The sequence below is a fragment of the Coprinopsis cinerea genome (assembly GCF_000182895.1).
Source record: "Coprinopsis cinerea okayama7#130 chromosome 11 map unlocalized cont3.11, whole genome shotgun sequence".
Taxonomy (NCBI): domain Eukaryota; kingdom Fungi; phylum Basidiomycota; class Agaricomycetes; order Agaricales; family Psathyrellaceae; genus Coprinopsis; species Coprinopsis cinerea.
Genome location: NW_003307534.1, coordinates 1,429,856 through 1,447,802, shown reverse-complemented (window position 1 = coordinate 1,447,802; position 17,947 = coordinate 1,429,856). Strand labels below are relative to the sequence as shown.

The 17,947-nt window shown below is 50.6% G+C and overlaps 7 protein-coding genes across 7 annotated transcripts; 3 read left to right on the top strand and 4 right to left on the bottom strand.

Annotated features, from left to right (window-relative positions):
• Positions 1-38: 38 nt before the first annotated feature.
• Positions 39-850, top strand: CC1G_05506 (hypothetical protein; the record flags this gene model as incomplete). The annotated part of the gene is made up of 2 exons (XM_001838901.2): positions 39-243; positions 507-850. The coding sequence occupies 2 exons, from the start codon at positions 39-41 to the stop codon at positions 848-850; spliced, it is 549 nt and encodes a 182-aa protein (XP_001838953.2).
• Positions 851-1,192: 342 nt separating this feature from the next.
• Positions 1,193-2,250, bottom strand: CC1G_15723 (hypothetical protein; the record flags this gene model as incomplete). Its single annotated transcript, XM_002910248.1, has 4 exons — positions 1,193-1,259; positions 1,542-1,618; positions 1,775-1,820; positions 2,207-2,250. 4 exons carry the CDS (start codon positions 2,248-2,250, stop codon positions 1,193-1,195), a joined length of 234 nt encoding a protein of 77 aa, XP_002910294.1.
• Positions 2,251-3,315: 1,065 nt separating this feature from the next.
• CC1G_15722 (hypothetical protein) lies at positions 3,316-3,816 on the top strand (the record flags this gene model as incomplete). The annotated part of the gene is made up of 3 exons (XM_002910247.1): positions 3,316-3,359; positions 3,435-3,549; positions 3,805-3,816. The coding sequence occupies 3 exons, from the start codon at positions 3,316-3,318 to the stop codon at positions 3,814-3,816; spliced, it is 171 nt and encodes a 56-aa protein (XP_002910293.1).
• A 1,881-nt stretch (positions 3,817-5,697) lies between these two features.
• CC1G_15721 (hypothetical protein) lies at positions 5,698-6,207 on the bottom strand (the record flags this gene model as incomplete). The annotated part of the gene is made up of 2 exons (XM_002910246.1): positions 5,698-5,799; positions 6,106-6,207. The coding sequence occupies 2 exons, from the start codon at positions 6,205-6,207 to the stop codon at positions 5,698-5,700; spliced, it is 204 nt and encodes a 67-aa protein (XP_002910292.1).
• A 488-nt stretch (positions 6,208-6,695) lies between these two features.
• On the top strand, positions 6,696-9,154 carry CC1G_05507 (hypothetical protein; the record flags this gene model as incomplete). Its single annotated transcript, XM_001838902.2, has 10 exons — positions 6,696-6,915; positions 6,972-6,992; positions 7,055-8,039; positions 8,095-8,147; positions 8,206-8,328; positions 8,476-8,579; positions 8,635-8,753; positions 8,812-8,873; positions 8,931-9,047; positions 9,105-9,154. The coding sequence occupies 10 exons, from the start codon at positions 6,696-6,698 to the stop codon at positions 9,152-9,154; spliced, it is 1,854 nt and encodes a 617-aa protein (XP_001838954.2).
• Positions 9,155-11,676: 2,522 nt separating this feature from the next.
• On the bottom strand, positions 11,677-15,472 carry CC1G_05508 (helicase MOV-10; the record flags this gene model as incomplete). Its single annotated transcript, XM_001838903.2, has 13 exons — positions 11,677-12,011; positions 12,070-12,175; positions 12,230-12,348; positions 12,411-12,694; positions 12,761-13,339; positions 13,395-13,770; positions 13,820-13,866; positions 13,917-13,979; positions 14,039-14,524; positions 14,582-14,648; positions 14,705-15,180; positions 15,257-15,316; positions 15,414-15,472. The coding sequence occupies 13 exons, from the start codon at positions 15,470-15,472 to the stop codon at positions 11,842-11,844; spliced, it is 2,892 nt and encodes a 963-aa protein (XP_001838955.2). The 3' UTR covers positions 11,677-11,841.
• Positions 15,473-15,933: 461 nt separating this feature from the next.
• On the bottom strand, positions 15,934-17,812 carry CC1G_05509 (C-14 sterol reductase; the record flags this gene model as incomplete). The annotated part of the gene is made up of 6 exons (XM_001838904.2): positions 17,422-17,812; positions 17,162-17,367; positions 16,893-17,108; positions 16,599-16,839; positions 16,333-16,549; positions 15,934-16,177 (listed from the first exon to the last, which is right to left on the bottom strand). Exons 1-6 carry the CDS (start codon positions 17,792-17,794, stop codon positions 15,934-15,936), a joined length of 1,497 nt encoding a protein of 498 aa, XP_001838956.2. The 5' UTR covers positions 17,795-17,812.
• Positions 17,813-17,947: the final 135 nt, after the last annotated feature.

Here is a 17,947-nt window from a genome sequence, read left to right as displayed (position 1 = left end):
TTTGACTCTCAGATGAGACAAAACTCTCGAAGTCGAAAATGAACTCCGACGAAACAAACTCCGACAGAATTGGGACGGTGCACATCTGTCCGCCTCCCCCTTTGTCTTTTGACGCCAACGGTATCCTCTACTACCGGTCTACAACTTGGACACAATCCATTATCCTGCTCAACCTCAGGACCCGACATGATCCATACAAACTGCAAGACAGGCAAGCAGGTGGCTGGACCGGTCACCGCTGGGGTACGTGTTGGGCGAAGCAGGAGTGCGGGTCTACGCGAGTGGGACAGTGGACAGTGGAGGTTCTTTTTCTATTATGGTGGCGGAGGCGGTGGAAACGGAACGGTGCGTCTCTCTTTTGGGTTCGGTGTCTGAGAAAAAGGGCGGGACGAATAGAGCTTTATTATTTCTCTCTCATGTCGGTCTCGCTGCTGGCCTTCTCTCTCGGGTATGACCACCTTTTTGAGATGAGAAATGTAAACCCGATGTTGAACTTCCTTTTTTAGCGCGTCTTCTCGACGTTCGTCCTGGAAGCACTCGTCCTTACTTTCGCCACCACTCCGCTTGTGAGTCGTGGTCTTCTTCTACCCACCCGAGTTCCGTGTCCGAATCGTCACCGCGAATACGCACCAAAAGCACCACCACCATGGAGGCAAAGGTCTTAGGTCACGACATTAAGAAGCCCGGAGCGCCCAAGGAGAATCGCGAATATGAAACCCGGCTCACAGTCATACTCAATAAATTCGAGCATCTGGGAAGTATCATGGCGCTCGTCCAGTTGGCAGTTGGTCAACCCTCCTCCGCCTCCGTATTCAGAGGACCAGTTGAAGAAGAGGCCGTCTATTGGTAGTGTCAAGTCGACCTTAGGGTTATTCCGTCAACGCGTTCGAGGATCACACTTCTAGAGGGCACGGGTACGGGTACGAGTGGGGACGCAACATCGCGTGGAACGTCGTCAGTTCTTGAATCCTAACTTGCCCAGCGCTCAACTCACCTCTCTTGCTTCCAGCGGGCCTGTCAACCATCGTACGGAATCCTGGTCAAGTGTCAATTACTGCCCCTCCTCGATTAATCTGCGCCTTTGAGCATGTGCTGACTCTGCTGAGAAGTGCCGCAGTTGTCGGAGTTCTTGGGTTCAGGACTTTGGGCTAGGCGACTCCTCCCACGTATGGCGCCTCTTCCACCGATAGGCTTAGTGTATCGCGCGGCGCGCGCGCATCACACGCTTGCTCTCAACTGTTTCCTCGGGTTCCCGTCTACTATAAGGCTGTCCACGAGTCAGCCCTACTCGCGAGTACTTGCAAGTAGACCCGTGGGAATACTTGTGAGTATCCTGACTTGCGGATCCGAGTCACCCGTGCCAAAATACTCATGCGAGTCCGAGTTTGGGATTTTGGCCCATGAGTACTTGTAAAAAGGCCTTAAACAAGGCTTTACGGCCCTCTAGTGCTGTATATCTGCTTTAAGTAGGGTCTATCCATGAAAGGAACACTAAACAAAGGTATATTGATAGAGATATCACAGATTAAAAGCATACAAACCCTTGTGAGTATTTGACTCGTGGATCCGAGTCACTCGTGCCAAGAAACTCATGTGAGTCCGAGTTTGGCTTTTGGTACTGTGAGTACTTGCCTTGCGGCTCCAAGTCAACTCGCGAGTTGACTCGTGGACAGCCTTACCATCTCTCGCAGCACCACCGTTTTCAATGAGTCGCGGCTCAGCGCTCAGCAGAGTAAGACCCCATTCATTTCAACCTGCTAGATTTTTCTCGTACAAGATGAGAGCTGATTAGGGTGTGTTCATAGGTTAGCTGACAGGGTCTATCGGATTATGATTTAGATAACGATTTTGTAATTTAACTTTTGCTTAGCTTAATGACGATTTTTTTTTCGCTTTTTATCCTATTTGATTAAGCCAAAATAAAAATGGGAAATACCCTGAAACTGTCCCTTGAGCATGAGGAAGGAATTTATCCCTGGTCAGGGAACAAGGATTCTATCCTTGCTCGCGACACCAAGGACATCACCAAGGAATCGCGCGTTTTTTTAGGGATTTCGTCCCTGGTCATTTTATAGGCCGCGGGCAAGGACAAATTACTTGCCCTAATGTAAGGACTTAGTCCGCGCCCACAACCCACGGAAGTCCTTGGGCGCGTTTCTCATAGTGTCGCCGGCTGTCCGGCACTTTGTTGTGAGAAGGAGCTCACAATACTGGACCCAGCCGGCGAGCCTTGGTAGCAGAGTCAGACATGGGGGTTTGATATCGAAGGGTTCGACAGCAAAGTAAACCATTACCAGGCGGAGTCTTTGAGTAAGAGTGACAAAACCATGGAATCCGAATCCGATGCAGACGATTTCTGATCGGGCGGTGGATTGGGATGGTTCCTTGAATTCAGCGCCATTATGGATTAGATTGAATTAGGATTTAAGGTCCGGATATCTTGCCTCGAGGCTCCTCGAGGTGACATATTTTGAAAGGTTGGTGTGCCTGAGTAACGTTAGGACAGATGCCCTGCGGCGAGGTCGCTGAGTGTGACTTAATGATTCGAGCGGCGGTATTTACAGATGTGTCGAATGTTTCGAATTCTGTCGTAAGTATATGTAGGTACGGAATGGCCATTATCGAGTCTAAAGGCTGTCTGTAACCGGTGCTAGTTGAGTCATACGGGTGGAATAAGCGGGCCTGGTTGCTGACAGCGTTGTGCATGGTTCGTAGTACGAGTATATGTTCGAATGGCAAGCTAAAGCCTCGGACTGTATGATAATCAGACGAGATCCGAGTATACACCATATGTACAGTTAAGTCTGGCACGGGGAGATGCGGTTCTTTGTTCGGAGTGGAAGTATTATGGTCAGTAACAGAAGAATCGGTTCAATGGGAAATGCGCTGCCGCGTCGGATATTCAGGGTGGATCAGCCTCGGGAGGCAGGTGTATCAACAGTAAAACCCGCTTTCCGATAGTAGCGCCATATAATCAGGTACGAGCGGTTCCCTCGGGTTTGACCTGTTCTAGTTCCTCTTCGAGGAATTCGTACCCATGAAACACGTCATTCTCTGCTGGCATCTGTTAATCCTTAGTTGGTTTATCAGATAACGCAACGTATGCACAGTGGCCGTCGGCAAATGCCTTGATACTTTCCGACGATTATCTCTAGACTCTAGTAACGGAACCCACCATCTACCTCGATAAATACGGAGAATTACGGGAAGATACATCGCGTCCATATCTTACCTCATGCCTTCTACATTCCATTGGAACTTCAAGCTCATGTACTGACAGGGCAAACGAACCCGAGCAAGGTCGGTTCACTTAGAATGGCAGGGCCGCGGGCATCGAATATCGAGCGGCTGAATGCGCAGTGAGGTGAGGCATTAGGGTGCATTCGAACATACATATGTTATGTTCCTGAACGTTATTCTAATCCAAGGTGCAGAAGAATCAAATGGGAAAGGTCCATTCGTTGCAACGAGGATGTGGCGGTATCGGCCGCCTGGACGGGTGAGGTCAAGTGGCTGGTGATTCCGGGAGGGAAGGGTGCTGACTGGCTTGTGCGTTTCTGTCTTTGGACGTGGGTCCCTGAGGATCAGATAATTCAGTAGATATTATTGGACGACGCTGCTTCTCAGAAATATTGGGGCTTCCGGGTCCATTGCAAATGGTCGCACCGTTGTGCGACGAGGCGCTTTTCCATCGCCCGGCTTGAATAGGGGCTTCCGAGTCGGAAGAAGATTCTGAACAAGTCAAGAACAAGTTGCACCCGAGAGTCAGGGATTCAGGGAGCTGAACGCAATCCCGTCATCCAGACTCAGGGATGAATAGCAAAGAGACAGCTCGGGAGGTTGAGTCGACCCTTGACAAGAGAAAGACAAGAGGACATCCTTATCGGTCCTTTCTTTCGCGCGAGGATCACTGATACGTCGGAAGAGGGAAGTCTTCTGGTCGTGGATGATGTCATTCTAGTCAAGTGCAAGACAGACTTTGTTGGAATTTGAACTCCTGAGGTGCTTCTATCGTATATCTGGCTCCATTTTAGCAATTCTCTAACTCGAAGCATGTTTTATGGTAGAGATAGATGGATGGATGGATAGTAAGGGACAACAATTCGAAGGTGACTTAGTCCGCACCCGATGTAGCTTGTGAGCCGAAGAGAACTTATGAAGTTCAGTCACGTCCCGAAATCCGGTTCCCGTTGAATGGCATGGTGCGTGTCCAGGATCGACAGTACGTGTGAGCGCCTATGCGATCCCTTCGCGTGTAACCGTTGGAGGACGATCACGATGTACGTATGACGAACATTTGTTGGTTGGAAGGGAGACCCAGAGAAATTGCGTGCTGCTTACTTACAGATGGACGTGGTAATGACCTGAAGATGACAGAGTGAGTTTGCAAGAACCCAGTTCTTTTTTGAAGTTGTGTCAAAGCCACGACTTGACTGGAAGCTGACTGGCGACCCTCCAGGACATCGGAGGCTATCTCCACGGGCCCCACTATTCCAGAAGTGTAAGTTGTGTTCGGGTTGGCATCGGCGGACTAACCTCTAATCTCCAGAGCCATCTTCAACCTAGTGTAGCATAGGAGGTCGCGTATGTTCCGTGAGGATGTATGTGCTGAGCTTGTGTGCAGAGACCGTAAGAATTGGAATCGCGCAGCCTGAAGGGGCGGAAATAAGTGCTGCTGCAGCCTTCTTGTGACTGCCCGGCGAAACGATGCCTGCCTAGTGCTGTTTAGCGCGGGCTTCTGAGATGCTTATCAGTCAAAGTTGCCTCAAGGCACTCGGCTTCGAGCACCCGTTGGTTCGAGAAGAAAGGAATCCCATTCTGCATACTTATGTACCCCTGGGAGGCATGGACAACACCGACCTTCGAAGTCACAGTGCCGTTCGAAGTTTGGGTGTCTTCTAATCAAACGGGGAGCAGCACTGGAGACGGCGAGATGGGCCAACCTTGAGAAATTTAGAGTTTTTCCCCCCATTTCCGCGATTTTTCCGCGAGGAGGGGTATGACAAGTGATACGCCAAACTAGGGCGCGTTGGAGGGTATTGAGGGGGAACAGAACAAAGGGGCATGTTCTTAATTGGATCGTCCCTCCAAGTATCAAGATGGGGTGGGAATGTGAAGTCGTCTCGGCAGTAGCCTGTCGGGAAGATGACCCGGACATTAAACACAGCGGGTGGCACTCGGGCGTCAAGTTCCCATTGCGATCGGTCGTAAGAGCTATTGAAGGCGGGTGTTGAAATGGGCGGGTAGGAAAGGAAGGTCGAAAGACGGAGAAGGACCAACGTTCATAGAGTGAAGAGATTCGGCGGGAATACATCTGTCGCGTGCAATGCTTTTTGTAGGGACATTCTCAGGGTCAGAGAAGGGGAGGGTACGTTCTGAATATAGGTTGAGGGTGATATGGAGGTACTTCACAGGTTTCGGCACTGTTCTTCGTTGGGTTGTCGGAGTGCTGTGTATCCGAGGCGTGATAGAACGTCCTGTCGAGCGGCTGTCAAAGTGAGCGGGCGGCAAGGCATGATGCAATGAACGGGGGAGGGATAATACCGTTGAGGTCGGGGGATCGAGTGCGTTGCCCGTAATTCGTCGAAGATAAGATCCCAATGCAATGACGTCGGTGGGGACGGCAGGTACATCGGCTTTGAGTGCAGTGCTCTCGTTCTGTTTCTTTAGCTCCTGTGATCACGGAAGGTAGGCCAGTCACGATAATGATCGGCAGGCACAAGATCCGGGGAAGGTACGGATCGTAGGTCCACATTGTAGACCCTGGTCGAAGGAGCACAAGGCACGCGAAGAGTCGCTCTAGCAACCAAGCTGACTGTTCAGTCCATGATCCAAGTCAAGTGAAGGCTGCACGAGACGAATTGAATAGACAGGGCGGCGATACCAGTACCAGAATGTCACAGTAAAGATAGGCGGTAGACGGCCAAGACGCATGTCAAATCCACAGCACGAAGTCGACAACTGGCCCGTTGAAGGACAAGCATCGTGCTCCAAGTAACGCTGTTGTTGGGACTGCGTGCGGCGACCACGTTTTCGATGGGAACCACTGTACGCCTCATCGAGGCTGTTCTCGAGAGTTCGTTCGCCAAACGAACTGCGACGAACCGACCCGGCGCTCGAAGCCGTTGCTTCGACTCGAGTCACTCGACTTGGGCACAAGCTGTTCGGGGGTAGGCCGGCCTGGCGGTGCTTATTCTCCAAGAGCATTGCTTGGAGACCTAAGTAGAAGTAATAATAGTCAGTTGAGTTAATCTGTAGGATGGATAACGAACGACAATGCCTTCATCTAAACACCACATTGCTTTCTGTGAAGAAGAAATTTGGGGGAAAAACGCAATCAGGAAAGTAACGTAAAGAGGGAGAAGGTGATGGTGCCTTCGGTGCCTGAGAGAATGCCCACGTTGGTCCGGAAAGTGTGACCAGAATTGGGAAAAACCGGGTTAAACGATGAGAGATGGACTTGTTCGCAGTGATTTGGCCTTGATTTTTCCGAAAAATGGAAAGGGCAAGCTGGGGGAGTGGAGCGGCGGTTTTGAACCCGTTTAGAGCTGAGGATGAAGGAATTCAAAGTCAGTGTTTGGGTTTGATTCTTCTTTTGAAGCTCATGCCGGTAACTCCTCAATGACCTGTGCCTGGCCTTGATTCCCTCTCCCAGAAACTACCCGTCACCGACGACGACAACGACGACGACCATAATGCCCGTTCCAGCTGGACGACGACCAACAGACGACCCCTTAGACGAGGTTCTCAAGCCCCCTCCGGACGAAACCCCGGAGCAGCGCCTGATAAGACTCGAACGAGAAGCAGAGGCAAAGCGCATAAGCCTGGCCATCGATGCCAGTATCAAGGCTGAACGACAGGCACGCAGGAAAAAACGGATTGTCAGGCTGCTATTGTTGGGCCAGAGCGAGTCTGGTGAGTTGCAGAACACCCTTGTTCGTTGCCATCAGCTAACTTGGTCGTCGCGCCAGGCAAATCCACGACCCTGAGGCGTACGTCCGTCCTTCTACCATTTCGACCACATCGAACTGACCGTCGGGCTGCGACAATGTAGAGTTCCAGCGTCTGTACACGCCTACAGCCTTCAGGGAGGAAAGAATACTGTGGAGAGCTGTAATTCAGCTCAACATCGTACGCTCAATTCGAATAATTCTCGAAGCACTCGATTCACCATTGTCGCCGTCGAGCTCGCCGTTCTCGTCACCGCGGTCGCGTGCTAGAAGCATCTCCAGGCCGCCGCCGCTCCCGACGCAGCACCCGCCATTGCCCAATTCAGACTATCACTATGCCAATGGCAATGCCAGTGGTCCATACAGTCCGATTGATCAGGCCGGCCCTTCAAACTATGGCAACGGCTACAACAGCGACGGGGACGTGTTCAGCACATCGCCACCGCGCGGTGGATGGCACGGCAGTTCTCGCCAACGACACCAAAACTTCTCGTACGCCCAGAGCAGCACAAGCACGCGTCGCCACCGTCGCGCACCTTCTGGTTCGAACCCCGAATCCGAGGTCGATTCCGATACGGATTTTGGATACCACGGAAGTCCTCGCTCTGTTCACAACTCTTCCATAACCCTTGCCGCGAGCCACCTGGAGCCTTTAAAGCAGAAACTGCAGCCACTAAAGCACATCGAGCAACTTTTGATCGCGAAGCTTGTTCCCCCGACAGAAGAGGAGCCCACACAGCTTGCACCACCGGGGAACCACTCCATGCCGCACATCCAACAGAGTATACAGCATGGTGACCACTCGCCTTACCGTAACCAGGAAATTTTCATCCGCCCTGGACCGGGGTGGAAGGGCGCCCTGTCAAGAGCGCGGGTGAACTACCCTGGGTGGAACGACGAATCCAACGCCAACGGAACATGGTCAAACGGCCGGCCAACTAGCGCCGGCAACACGGGTCTCGAGACACAGGATGAACCTCAAGAGGTCCTCCATGCTCTGCGCAGAGACATGGTCCAGCTATGGCAAGACCCCTTCGTCAAGGAGATCCTCCGACGCAAGAAAATAAAGCTGGAAGAAGGCTCCGGATTGTACGTTTGCTCTGCGGCTCATCTTACGGGGTTATCTCACCATCGCCTATTTTAGTTTCCTGGACGACCTCGAGCGGGTGACTTCCATGAAGTATATGCCCTCGGACGGTATGACCAATTCTAGTCGTGGCTAATTCTCGCAGTTTTACTGATGCGGTGCGGCCAGACGACGTACTCAAGGCCCGTCTAAAAACCGTCGGGGTTTCCGAGTACAGATTTGAAATGGAGGTATCAGCAGGCCGAGACAGTGGAACGGAATGGCGCATAGTCGACGTTGGGGGCAGTCGTAGTCAGGTAAGCACACGATCTAGACCCATCTAGTAAACCACCGCTCAATTCTGCTTTTCCATCACCTGTTGAACGAATTTAGCGACGTGAGTAATCCTTTGCCTGCCCTACACATCTAGATATTGACCGTATTCTTTTGATTAAATAGCAACATGGGTCCCATTCTTCGACGATGTGGATGCTATAATCTTCTTAGCACCTATCTCTGCCTTTGATCAAGTTCTCACCGAAGATAAATCTGTCAATCGTCTCGTAAGTGGCTATATGCGCAATATTCTCCTGCCAATTTCTCACTGAATGTATACAGGAGGATTCCGTACTTCTATGGAAGGCCGTGTGCTCGAACAAATTACTGGCCAACGTGGACCTGGTGCTCTTCCTCAACAAGTGTGATATTCTCGAGAAGAAACTGAAGGATGGTGTGCGGTGCGTACCCTCGCGTAACATCTCTATCTGTAGCTGCGTATTCATGTGGGCTTATCAGACTTGCCAAATACGTCCGGAGCTATGGTGATAGAGAGAACACGCTGGATAGCGTCAGTAAATGTAAGGCAATCGACTGTCTCGTGAACTTGAGACATTTACTTACTGATTCGCATACAGATCTTCGCAGCAAATTCTGCGCCATCCACAGAGAGTACTCCCCGAATCCCCGGAAGTTCTACGCCTTCTGCACCAGCGTCACGGATACAGCCACAACAGCTGGTATCATCGCTAGCGGTATGTCTTCGTACACCTTTTTGCGGGACGGCGGAGTTGACCGTTTTATTCCGATAGTTCGCGACATGGTCATTCGGCAACATCTCAAACAATCTAAACTTCTATGATCTATCGTTTTCTCCAACTTCGTACCCATCCTTTCCCTCGACTATCCCCTCATCCGCCCCAATCCACTCAGCCCTGACCAATCTCGCATTATCAGCGCAAGTGCGTTGACACCCAACACGCCAGTTCACGTATAAAGGCAACAGGGCCGGCGCCGCCTTTCCGCTCGGTTGACACCACCCCATTTCCCCATTCCTATACCACAACCACTTCGCGGTCGAATATGACCTTTTTCCGCCTGCTTCACGTTTCCGAATGCTGTGGTATCCCTGCGGTATGATCTGCGCACCAGCCGGACCCACCTCGATCTGCGACCCAAGAAATCCCCGAGTGTTCACCCAGTACAGCACCACATCCAACCCATGGCATCATCCACCCATATACGGAACCCTCACTCCGTCATCGGCACTCTCCAAACTCTTCTCTCTCCCAGCGTTCAATTGGTCGTCGGCGTCCAAATCGTGATAACCATCTGCTGCGCGGTTTCTAATTGAACCTAAGAAGACGAGAGAGGAGCAGGAAGAAGGCGGCGCTCTGTGATTCCCCGGCTCCTGCCTTCCTTCCAGTCAATTCCAGATTCTGGGGTTGAGAGATGGGCTGGCCCGTGGCTCGTCTGGTGGACGGTTGGTTTCCTGTTTGGGCGGGGAGGGGTTGTTTGGTCATAGAGTTGAAGCGTTGACGGCTGGGCACGCCGGCGAGATGGGAAAGGAACCATCTATCGTTGTTTCATGGGCGTAGGATCCTCAGTGGTTTATTCGAGGAGTCTCGCTCTTTGCCTTACTGGGCGTCTCGTCTTTGCGTTCTGCAGGCCATGTATCACCCGGCGATTCCTCCAGTGCGGGTGGATTACCCATCTCCATTTTTGCAGTCCCATCTATCTTCGCCGCCTATCCCCTGCAATCCGCTACCCATTCACTATCGAAGGCGACAACTCTCCTGGTCTGCTTGCGACACTTAATTCAATTAGGACCGCATGGATCCAACTCCAACAACCCATCGTCCCAACTCCTTTTGGAGCGCCCCGTCTTTATTTCTTTCCTTTTGAATAATTGTTTCGATCTTTCGAACTCTGTTAGGAGTTCTTGTGGGATCCTCCTGATGACCATACCCGTGGTGTCGGATCCCACTCTCCGCATGCTACGTTTGTACTCTTTCTTTGACCTGAATCTTTCGCGAATGGGCCGTGATTGATTTTGTTTTCTCATTTTCGATAATATCTCATCTGTTTTTTTCCCATGTATTCCTCGTGTTTCTTCTTTTCCATCTTGTACCTATCGATCGATCGGTTTTCTTTCTTTGGTTGTCGTGTTTCTGTTTGTTTTTCTTGTACATCGACTTTGGTCAAATTGTGCTAATTCTCGGAAAGATATTCCGAACGTTCATTCGATCTTGATTACGCTTTTACTTGTGCTCTATTTTTTTTTTCTTTCGTGGAACTTTTTCTTGTCAAGTAGACCACACCCGCCCCCTTATTTTGCTCTGCTTTCGAGCCGCTTGAAAATCCCCCTCTGCCCTTGCTTCTAGTACTTTTACGCAACCTATTTTCAAAGCCGCCTTTCCCTCAAAATTATCTTCCAGACTTGTCTTGTAACATACCTGTACTTTCTTTTGGCCATACTCCCCCAATGTTCGATACCTACGCACATATATACCGATTGCATCTATGTATGATATTGCGGGACAGTGCACCCGTCTCCCCGCCAGTGCATGCGCGTATGTCACGGGGAGGTATTCAAGGGTGCGACTCAAGAAGGAATCCGGGAAGTTAATCAGGCGAGTGTATAGTACCGGCGCAGAGTTTGAGATACTCGGACAGCACCTTTCTGATTTCGTTCTGTCATTCTGACTCGCATCGTCTTCCCATGTCTGTATCAGAGAGAGTCAGCGAGTCACGACTTATCACAGGCGCTTACGATCCGAGTATTATACTTTGCTGTAATGGTGGATTGAGGTGCATGTGGTAAGCTAGCACCTGAGCGCTTCTTCTAGTGCAGAAGCACCTGATATTCATCTCGTTTGTTCTTTCTGTACTCAGCTCCATCCTGGAGTGATAAAAAGGCATAAATAGACAGAGGTACAGGCCCCTTCGACCTAACCAGCGAGGAGGCTGTTTGAAATCTGTTATATATTTATCCAGGGGAAGAAGGGACAGAACAAAGGGGACAAAGGGGTGATCAGGTTTAGAAAACACCCTCAAAATGGTTGGTGGGGTATGACAGATCCGGAGAAGCTGTGAGGTCGTTCTTAAGAACCCGCCAAACGGCGACTTGATTTGGCAAGTCGATGGAAGTCTGGACATGCTGTTGTATGTGGGTCGTGACTCCAGCTGTGGGTTCTGAAGATTCGAAGCATTGCTGTGGGTACCCACGAGTTCTGAGCTTGGAGCTTCGAGGAACCAACAGTGCAAGTAGAGCGAGGATCGTAAGTCAAGGTGCCTGGTCATAGGACTTGCCTGATTTGGAGGATGGAGTGATCGGGCGGGCGCTTAATAGAGTTCGACCATCTTAGCGTGTCATTTAAGAGTGGAAAATACTTTTTCGACATTAATAATCAGAGAGAGGCAAAAATCATGAGCATTGGTACAGGTTTAGGTGGGCTATAGTGTCTACTATTAATAATAACCCATGATGGCCCCCAATTGGGCTAGTGGCACCGCGACAAACCGGTCTGCTTGGTTTACCAAACGACTTCAAGCGCTCCGGTTCTCGACATTCTCCATCGGATCCCAAGAGATTGGGGACCCAATCCATCCCCGATTGATGTGGACAAAGCTCAGAAACGACCTCCAAAGGGGATCGAGAGCCAGTATGTGTGGGTTCCCAACAATAACTAGAAGTGCCTGAGCACGTGTAACTGCGACTGAGATTCCGAAGTTAGATTATCTTCCGAGACAGAATATATAGCTAATATGACGCACCGTTGAACCGCCTGGGACTGGTGACGAACCCAAGAGTATGGCGGACATCATGGTCAATAAACTCTTGACGACTTCGCACAGTTGAAATGATGATAATCTTGCGTTCCTGCGAAATTCGAGTCAAGCCTGGTTGTAAATGCGACACAGACACAGCGCTTACCTGTCCCTGAAACTCTTCAACAGAGCCGACCTTTACCCCGCCTGCAATAGGGCTGATTGACTTGCGTATCCTCAGACACTGGGCATGGTAAGGCGATATAATACCAATATCTTCATCCTCTAAAGGATCCAGACTCTTTAGCTGACTGGCGTGAGATTAGAGGTAATCGCGAAAGACATACTAGCGCGGATACTATCGTCTTCTTTGAGCCTCTGTATGTAGGCTTTCACTTGCAGCACTTCCTCCACGTTGAAGAACGACGGAGAGGAAGCTTCGCGAACATCCTGACCCAAGACAGCATGAAACATGACAGGGAAGTGAGGTGATGGGAGTAACGCTGAACCAATGAAGGCGTCGGCGACTGAAGGGCTGGCGCAAGGTTCCAAATCGCCAGCATAAAATCTCTCATTTGGGAATTTTAAGATGGATCGATGAGAGCGGAAGTTCTTCGTCAACTTTACCACTCTGTTAGCGGATGATAATTGGTTAATTCCGTGAATGGCGCGGGAAGAGATACGGAGAAACACGTACGTCGAGGTGAAACCTCTCTGTAGATCGTATACATCCCTCTCCATTAGTCTCTCTAAGAAGCTTTTGTCGAGTCCGAAGGACCGAGCAATAGGAGAGTGGACGATAGGTCCAAGTTGGTTGGGGTCTCCAGACAGTACGACGTTGGTCTTCGAGTCGGCCAAAGTCTTGATGGATATCAAAGTCTCCGGTTCCGTTGCTTGTCCAGCTTCGTCGATGAAGATATGGCTGAAGGTCCCCCTCTGCATGCCAATCCCATAGAGAATTGATGCAGATACGCAAGTCGCTACAATAACCCGGAACGAGACGAGTTTCTCCATAGGCGGAAGGCCGAATACTCCATCGGACGAAGACGAGCAAGTATAGCCCTCGAATTGAAGCCTTTTGGAAGATTGCTGAGTCGTCCGGGAGGGGGAATACATACGAAACAGCATCTCAGAAGAGAGGTGATCAGCAAGCCGCTCTGCTATGATGTCTGCCGCCGAGTTGGACGGCGCGCAGACCAGAACTTTGGCCTGAGGAGTCGCCTGGAGGATCTGGAGAATGGCTTCCACGATGGTGATTGTTTTTCCTGTTCCAGGTCTAAACTGAAAGGGTCAGGTTATTCTCTCCGAGGTACTTCAGCAGTTCCACTCACGGTCCAAAAACGATGAATGGCGGGGAGCCAGGAGGTTGATGCACAATCGAAGTGACGGCCTTCAACTGGCGCTCGTTTCGCGTGATCAAAGGATTGAATGGAACGACTTCGAAGTCCAAAAGGACGGCGGGTTTGATATCAAAAGGCATCGGAAAGAGGACTCGCTCGTCGGAGAACATTGTCTCCAATGCTTGATGTTGCCGTTTTAAGACGAGTCGATGTAGCTTGAACCGGATATTGTACCTTGTAGACGGGTCGCGTTCTGAGAAACTCTCGTGCAAGCGGAGGCCTATGCTCAGCTTGCCGATGGTATGCACAATTCCTTCGAACCAGTGGCCTGGAGTTGCATCTTCCCGCTGGACCAAGATACGGTCACCTGAATGGAACTGTTCAGGGCTGCATGAAAAAGAACGACAGACACTCACCAATCAACACACTCGGTCGTTTCTCCGCAAGTCCCAAGACCTGCAACCTAATTGCTAAATTAATTGTGAGAAAAATACAGAAAGTCAAACGGCTCACTCGTAACAGGGATCATTCCGAGCGAGTGTGGTACTCATAATATCGTACCGCTGAACGTCCGCCCTAAAGTCATTCAGTGAGCTTGGGAACGCACAGCCAACCTCGCCCAGCAGAAAACGTACTCTGCTTGATACTCCTCCACCCATAGAACGTATTTCCAGAATCGAGTATAGTTCTGCCAAGTCAGGCCATGGGGAATGTAGAATTTTCGAATATGCCCAATTTGCTCCTGAGTTGTAGAAGGACCGCTGAGAAGCGCAAAGAGGGTACTGGGGATTCGAGCGGGGTGCAGGGGGATGGTGTAATTGATACTTCCTGGGAGGTCCGGAGCGACTCCCGCGACGACACGCTTCAACGGTTCTCTCGCCACGAGCACTTTCGGAACAAAAGGCGCGACAGGTTGCAGAGCGATATGTTCTTCCCTGACACCCACGATGATGGAGAGAGGCTTCGAGATTGTGAAGCTCTCATTCCGCTCAGTGTCGGCGAATGTGAGCTCAACGCGGTCGTAGTAGCGACCGATGAAGGGGTGTCTGAAGTGAACATTGACATGTGCTGGTTGCGCAACGTCGATTCGTCGATGCAGATCGGCGGACGTTATTGAGAATCTGCAGTGGGAGTTAGCCACGCACAATAGCGAGACGATATTGGAGGCCTGTGCTCACCCTGTTGGGCGATTCCGTTGCCTCGAGAGTAGTTCGGCACTCTGAAGAATTGAACTCCTGAATGGCACTGTACAGCGGACGGTAAGTATGTAGTCCATGTAGTCCAAACCACCGGTGGCTGACGATGGATCAACGAATATGTTGTCCTGAAGTCCTTCAACCACAAGGCCGTGATTGTCTTTCTCCGCTTCAGCCAAGTCAGCGCGATAGGTCCGGTATTGTCCTCTGCTAATGTGGGAGGGTTGTTTCTGGTGTTGAAGCCAGAGCGACCTCTTGACATTCTTCTCGCAGGAACTGCAATATTGCAGATCTTGATCAGAAGAGCTTTCAAGAAGTTCTGGCGTGACATGGGGAGAAACTCGACACCGAGCTGCGCGTTTGCGATGCATCCTGCTCTGAACGTGGGGCATCCATTCCCATCGAAAAAGCTCGAGTTCACAGACCGAACATCGAACTCGACCAGACCCAAGCGCCATGACTGACTGTCTTCTCTGGGCTGAGTCCAAAGAGTGTGGATGGGATATCGAGGACGACGTGTGACGTGGTTGCGTTGGAGGTTTCCAGTGCTGTCGCCAGGGAGAGTCGATTTTGGCCCAGAGCTGTTGGTCAAGGGAAGAAAGCGGTCAGAGAAATCTCTTGACTCGAAATGAATTTAAAAAGAAGCCTGGTACAAACCTAACCAAATCCAGGGCTTCTTTAGAATTAAGCGCCCAGGGCGGGATTCCCCACGGAAGCCTAGTTAAGATTATCCATCCGCCTTTTCTGCCTTCTCTCAGGAGTCAGAAATGACGCGGTTAATCAGAGATGGGACAGAAACAATACTGTCCCTCACCAGGACTTCGGTTTCACCACCTTTTCGGTTTGGCCGCCTTCCACTCCTCCGATCGCCATGAAATTTGGTATATAGGTGTTTTCCGCAACTCTGAGTATGGATATATACTTTAAACGAAAGAAAACGAAGGGGAGCAAGTGAAACCGAACGAGGAGGAAAAATCGCGCCCATCAGTGCCATCACCCGCCATCAGCGAATGGCGTGTCCTCATAGGCTCGTACGCAACGGAGTTGAAAAAGATTGATAGATATCAACATCAAACCGAAAGGGCAGGGAAAACGATGTCCTGGTGAGGGACAGTATGATCAATAGCGAGTAGTACCAGCCTCGAATTATACACTGACAGGCCTCTTCAACGCCGGCTTGGCAGAACAGTCGTTCACTGCCAAGGCCCAACTGGTCAGGGACGGATCAAATTTGTTCGCATGTTCCCGAAGCCAATGCTCGAACTTGGAACTTGGAATTTGGCGGGAACGAGTTGGATTCAGGGACGTAAGAATCAATGGTAAAACAATAAAATTCATCTGCTACTGCTGGCAGCATCGGTCACAAGTATTACTAGTACTGGCGAGTCAGCAGGGAACCCACACGGATTACCCGGGAATGCGCAGGGAGGTTCCTGGGGGACATGGCTTATAGTGGCTTGGAAAGAGAGCGACGGAAAATCACAGGTTGGAGGGATTGGGGATGACAAGGACGGATGGGAGGACAAGTTGGTTCGAGTGCAGACCAAGAACGGAATTGCAACAGAGTACAAGATCATTCTATTCAATTAATGCATAAAATCATGACTCGCCTAATAGACGTAGGGCAAGATTTTGTAAGGTACAATGGTCTTATACCTGTCCCAATCCTTTCCGTATCTTGAAAGATGAACATCAGGCAATGAGATAAAAATATGTGCTGTCAGACGACTTACTTAGCCTGACACTTCGCTTCATCTCGAGCTTGACGGTGCATCAAGAAGAATGTGAAGAAGATGGGGTAGAAATAGGTGATCGGGGTCGAGAATCCAGTGACAAGCGACCACGCAAAGGCCATGATAATATCTCCGACGTAGTTAGGATGGCGGGACAGTCCCCACCATCCTGAGATCAAGAGCTTTGAGCCAGTGGCAGTCTCGATGTACTTAAGCCCTAGTGGGACGTCAATGAAGATAGCTGGGCAAGGAGGGAGGAAGCTGACCTTTAGGATTCTTGCCGTTTCTGAAGTCGTTCTTTTCGCCGTTCGACGAGCGGAAGATCCAATATCCGAGGAAGTTGACACCAAGAACTAGCAGGACACCGGATACTCCAAGCTCCACCTGGTTGAAAACAAGATAGCGAGTTTGGAGTGCGTAGTTGAATGGGACCCAGACCAGGTCGCCGAACGACAGCATGAAGCCAAAGCCGTCCGAGATAATGTCGATGGTAGTGAGGAGGGCAGGCTAGAGAACCTGTCAGCTTCTTGCAGCGAACGCCAGAAAGCAATACCACGTACCTCGTTGTACAAGGCGTCCGCGATGTACCAGATCTGGAAGGCCGATCCGAGCCACATCGAGTCCGTCACTTTCGAAAAGCCTCCTCGGCGCACAGCTTGTTCGCAAATCATGGAAACGTCGATGAGAGCCCAGAGGATCATGCCCGGGCGAAGTTCATTGAAGGACATGATGTCGAAAGAACCGATGGAGGGATTGAGTTCCCTGCCGATGAACCACTAAAAGCCTGTTAGCATCCCGTAGAAGACAGCATAAATAAACCGCAACTTACGTCGTAGATCACATTTCCAGAGTTTCCGCCCAAGGCGAGAAGTTTTCCAGGCATGAAAGACATTCCGTAGACAATAACGGCCTGCACGAAGGACACGACCAAGGCCAGCTCGACCCATTTGTGGTAGATGTAAGTCATCGGTCCAGGACCGTACTTGACGATGGATCCAATGGCGAGAGAAATCGCAACGACGAACGTTCCAAATCCTAAGCAATTTTAGGGTCAGAGGGGACACCTGGTAACAGACAGAGAAGACTTACCGTTCATTTTATATTCCTTCCTCGTCCCATCCCGCAGAAGTGTCCCTTTCACCCACTCTCCAGGGATGACGAACCAACACGCAACGCAAAACGCGTACCACAGAAGGTAGGCGATGGTCGCTTCCGGGTCCCAGAGCGTCTTCCACCGTCCTTCAACCAAGAAGGAAACGATGGATCCAGCATTGAACCGTGGAGCACAGCCCGCCTCTTCCGAACATCCGTAATAAAGCAAGTAGGAAACGGTCGGTGCGATGATCGAGACAGCGAGAGCTCCTGGCGCGCCGAAGATGTCCAGTTCCGTGGTGCGAGGGTTCAGCTCCTCCTTTGACGGCTTGGATGTCCTAGAGGATGTCGTTTTCCCAGAATTAGCCATGATGTCCAAGGAATGTCGACGAATTCGGACACTTACGAGGAGCAGAATCCAGATCGCTTTTATAGGGACTAGTCGTGAAGGGAGAGCCAAGGTCGTATGCTGTGCAATTTAGCATCCTTCGCACAGAAATAATTGGGTAAATCGTATGATCCT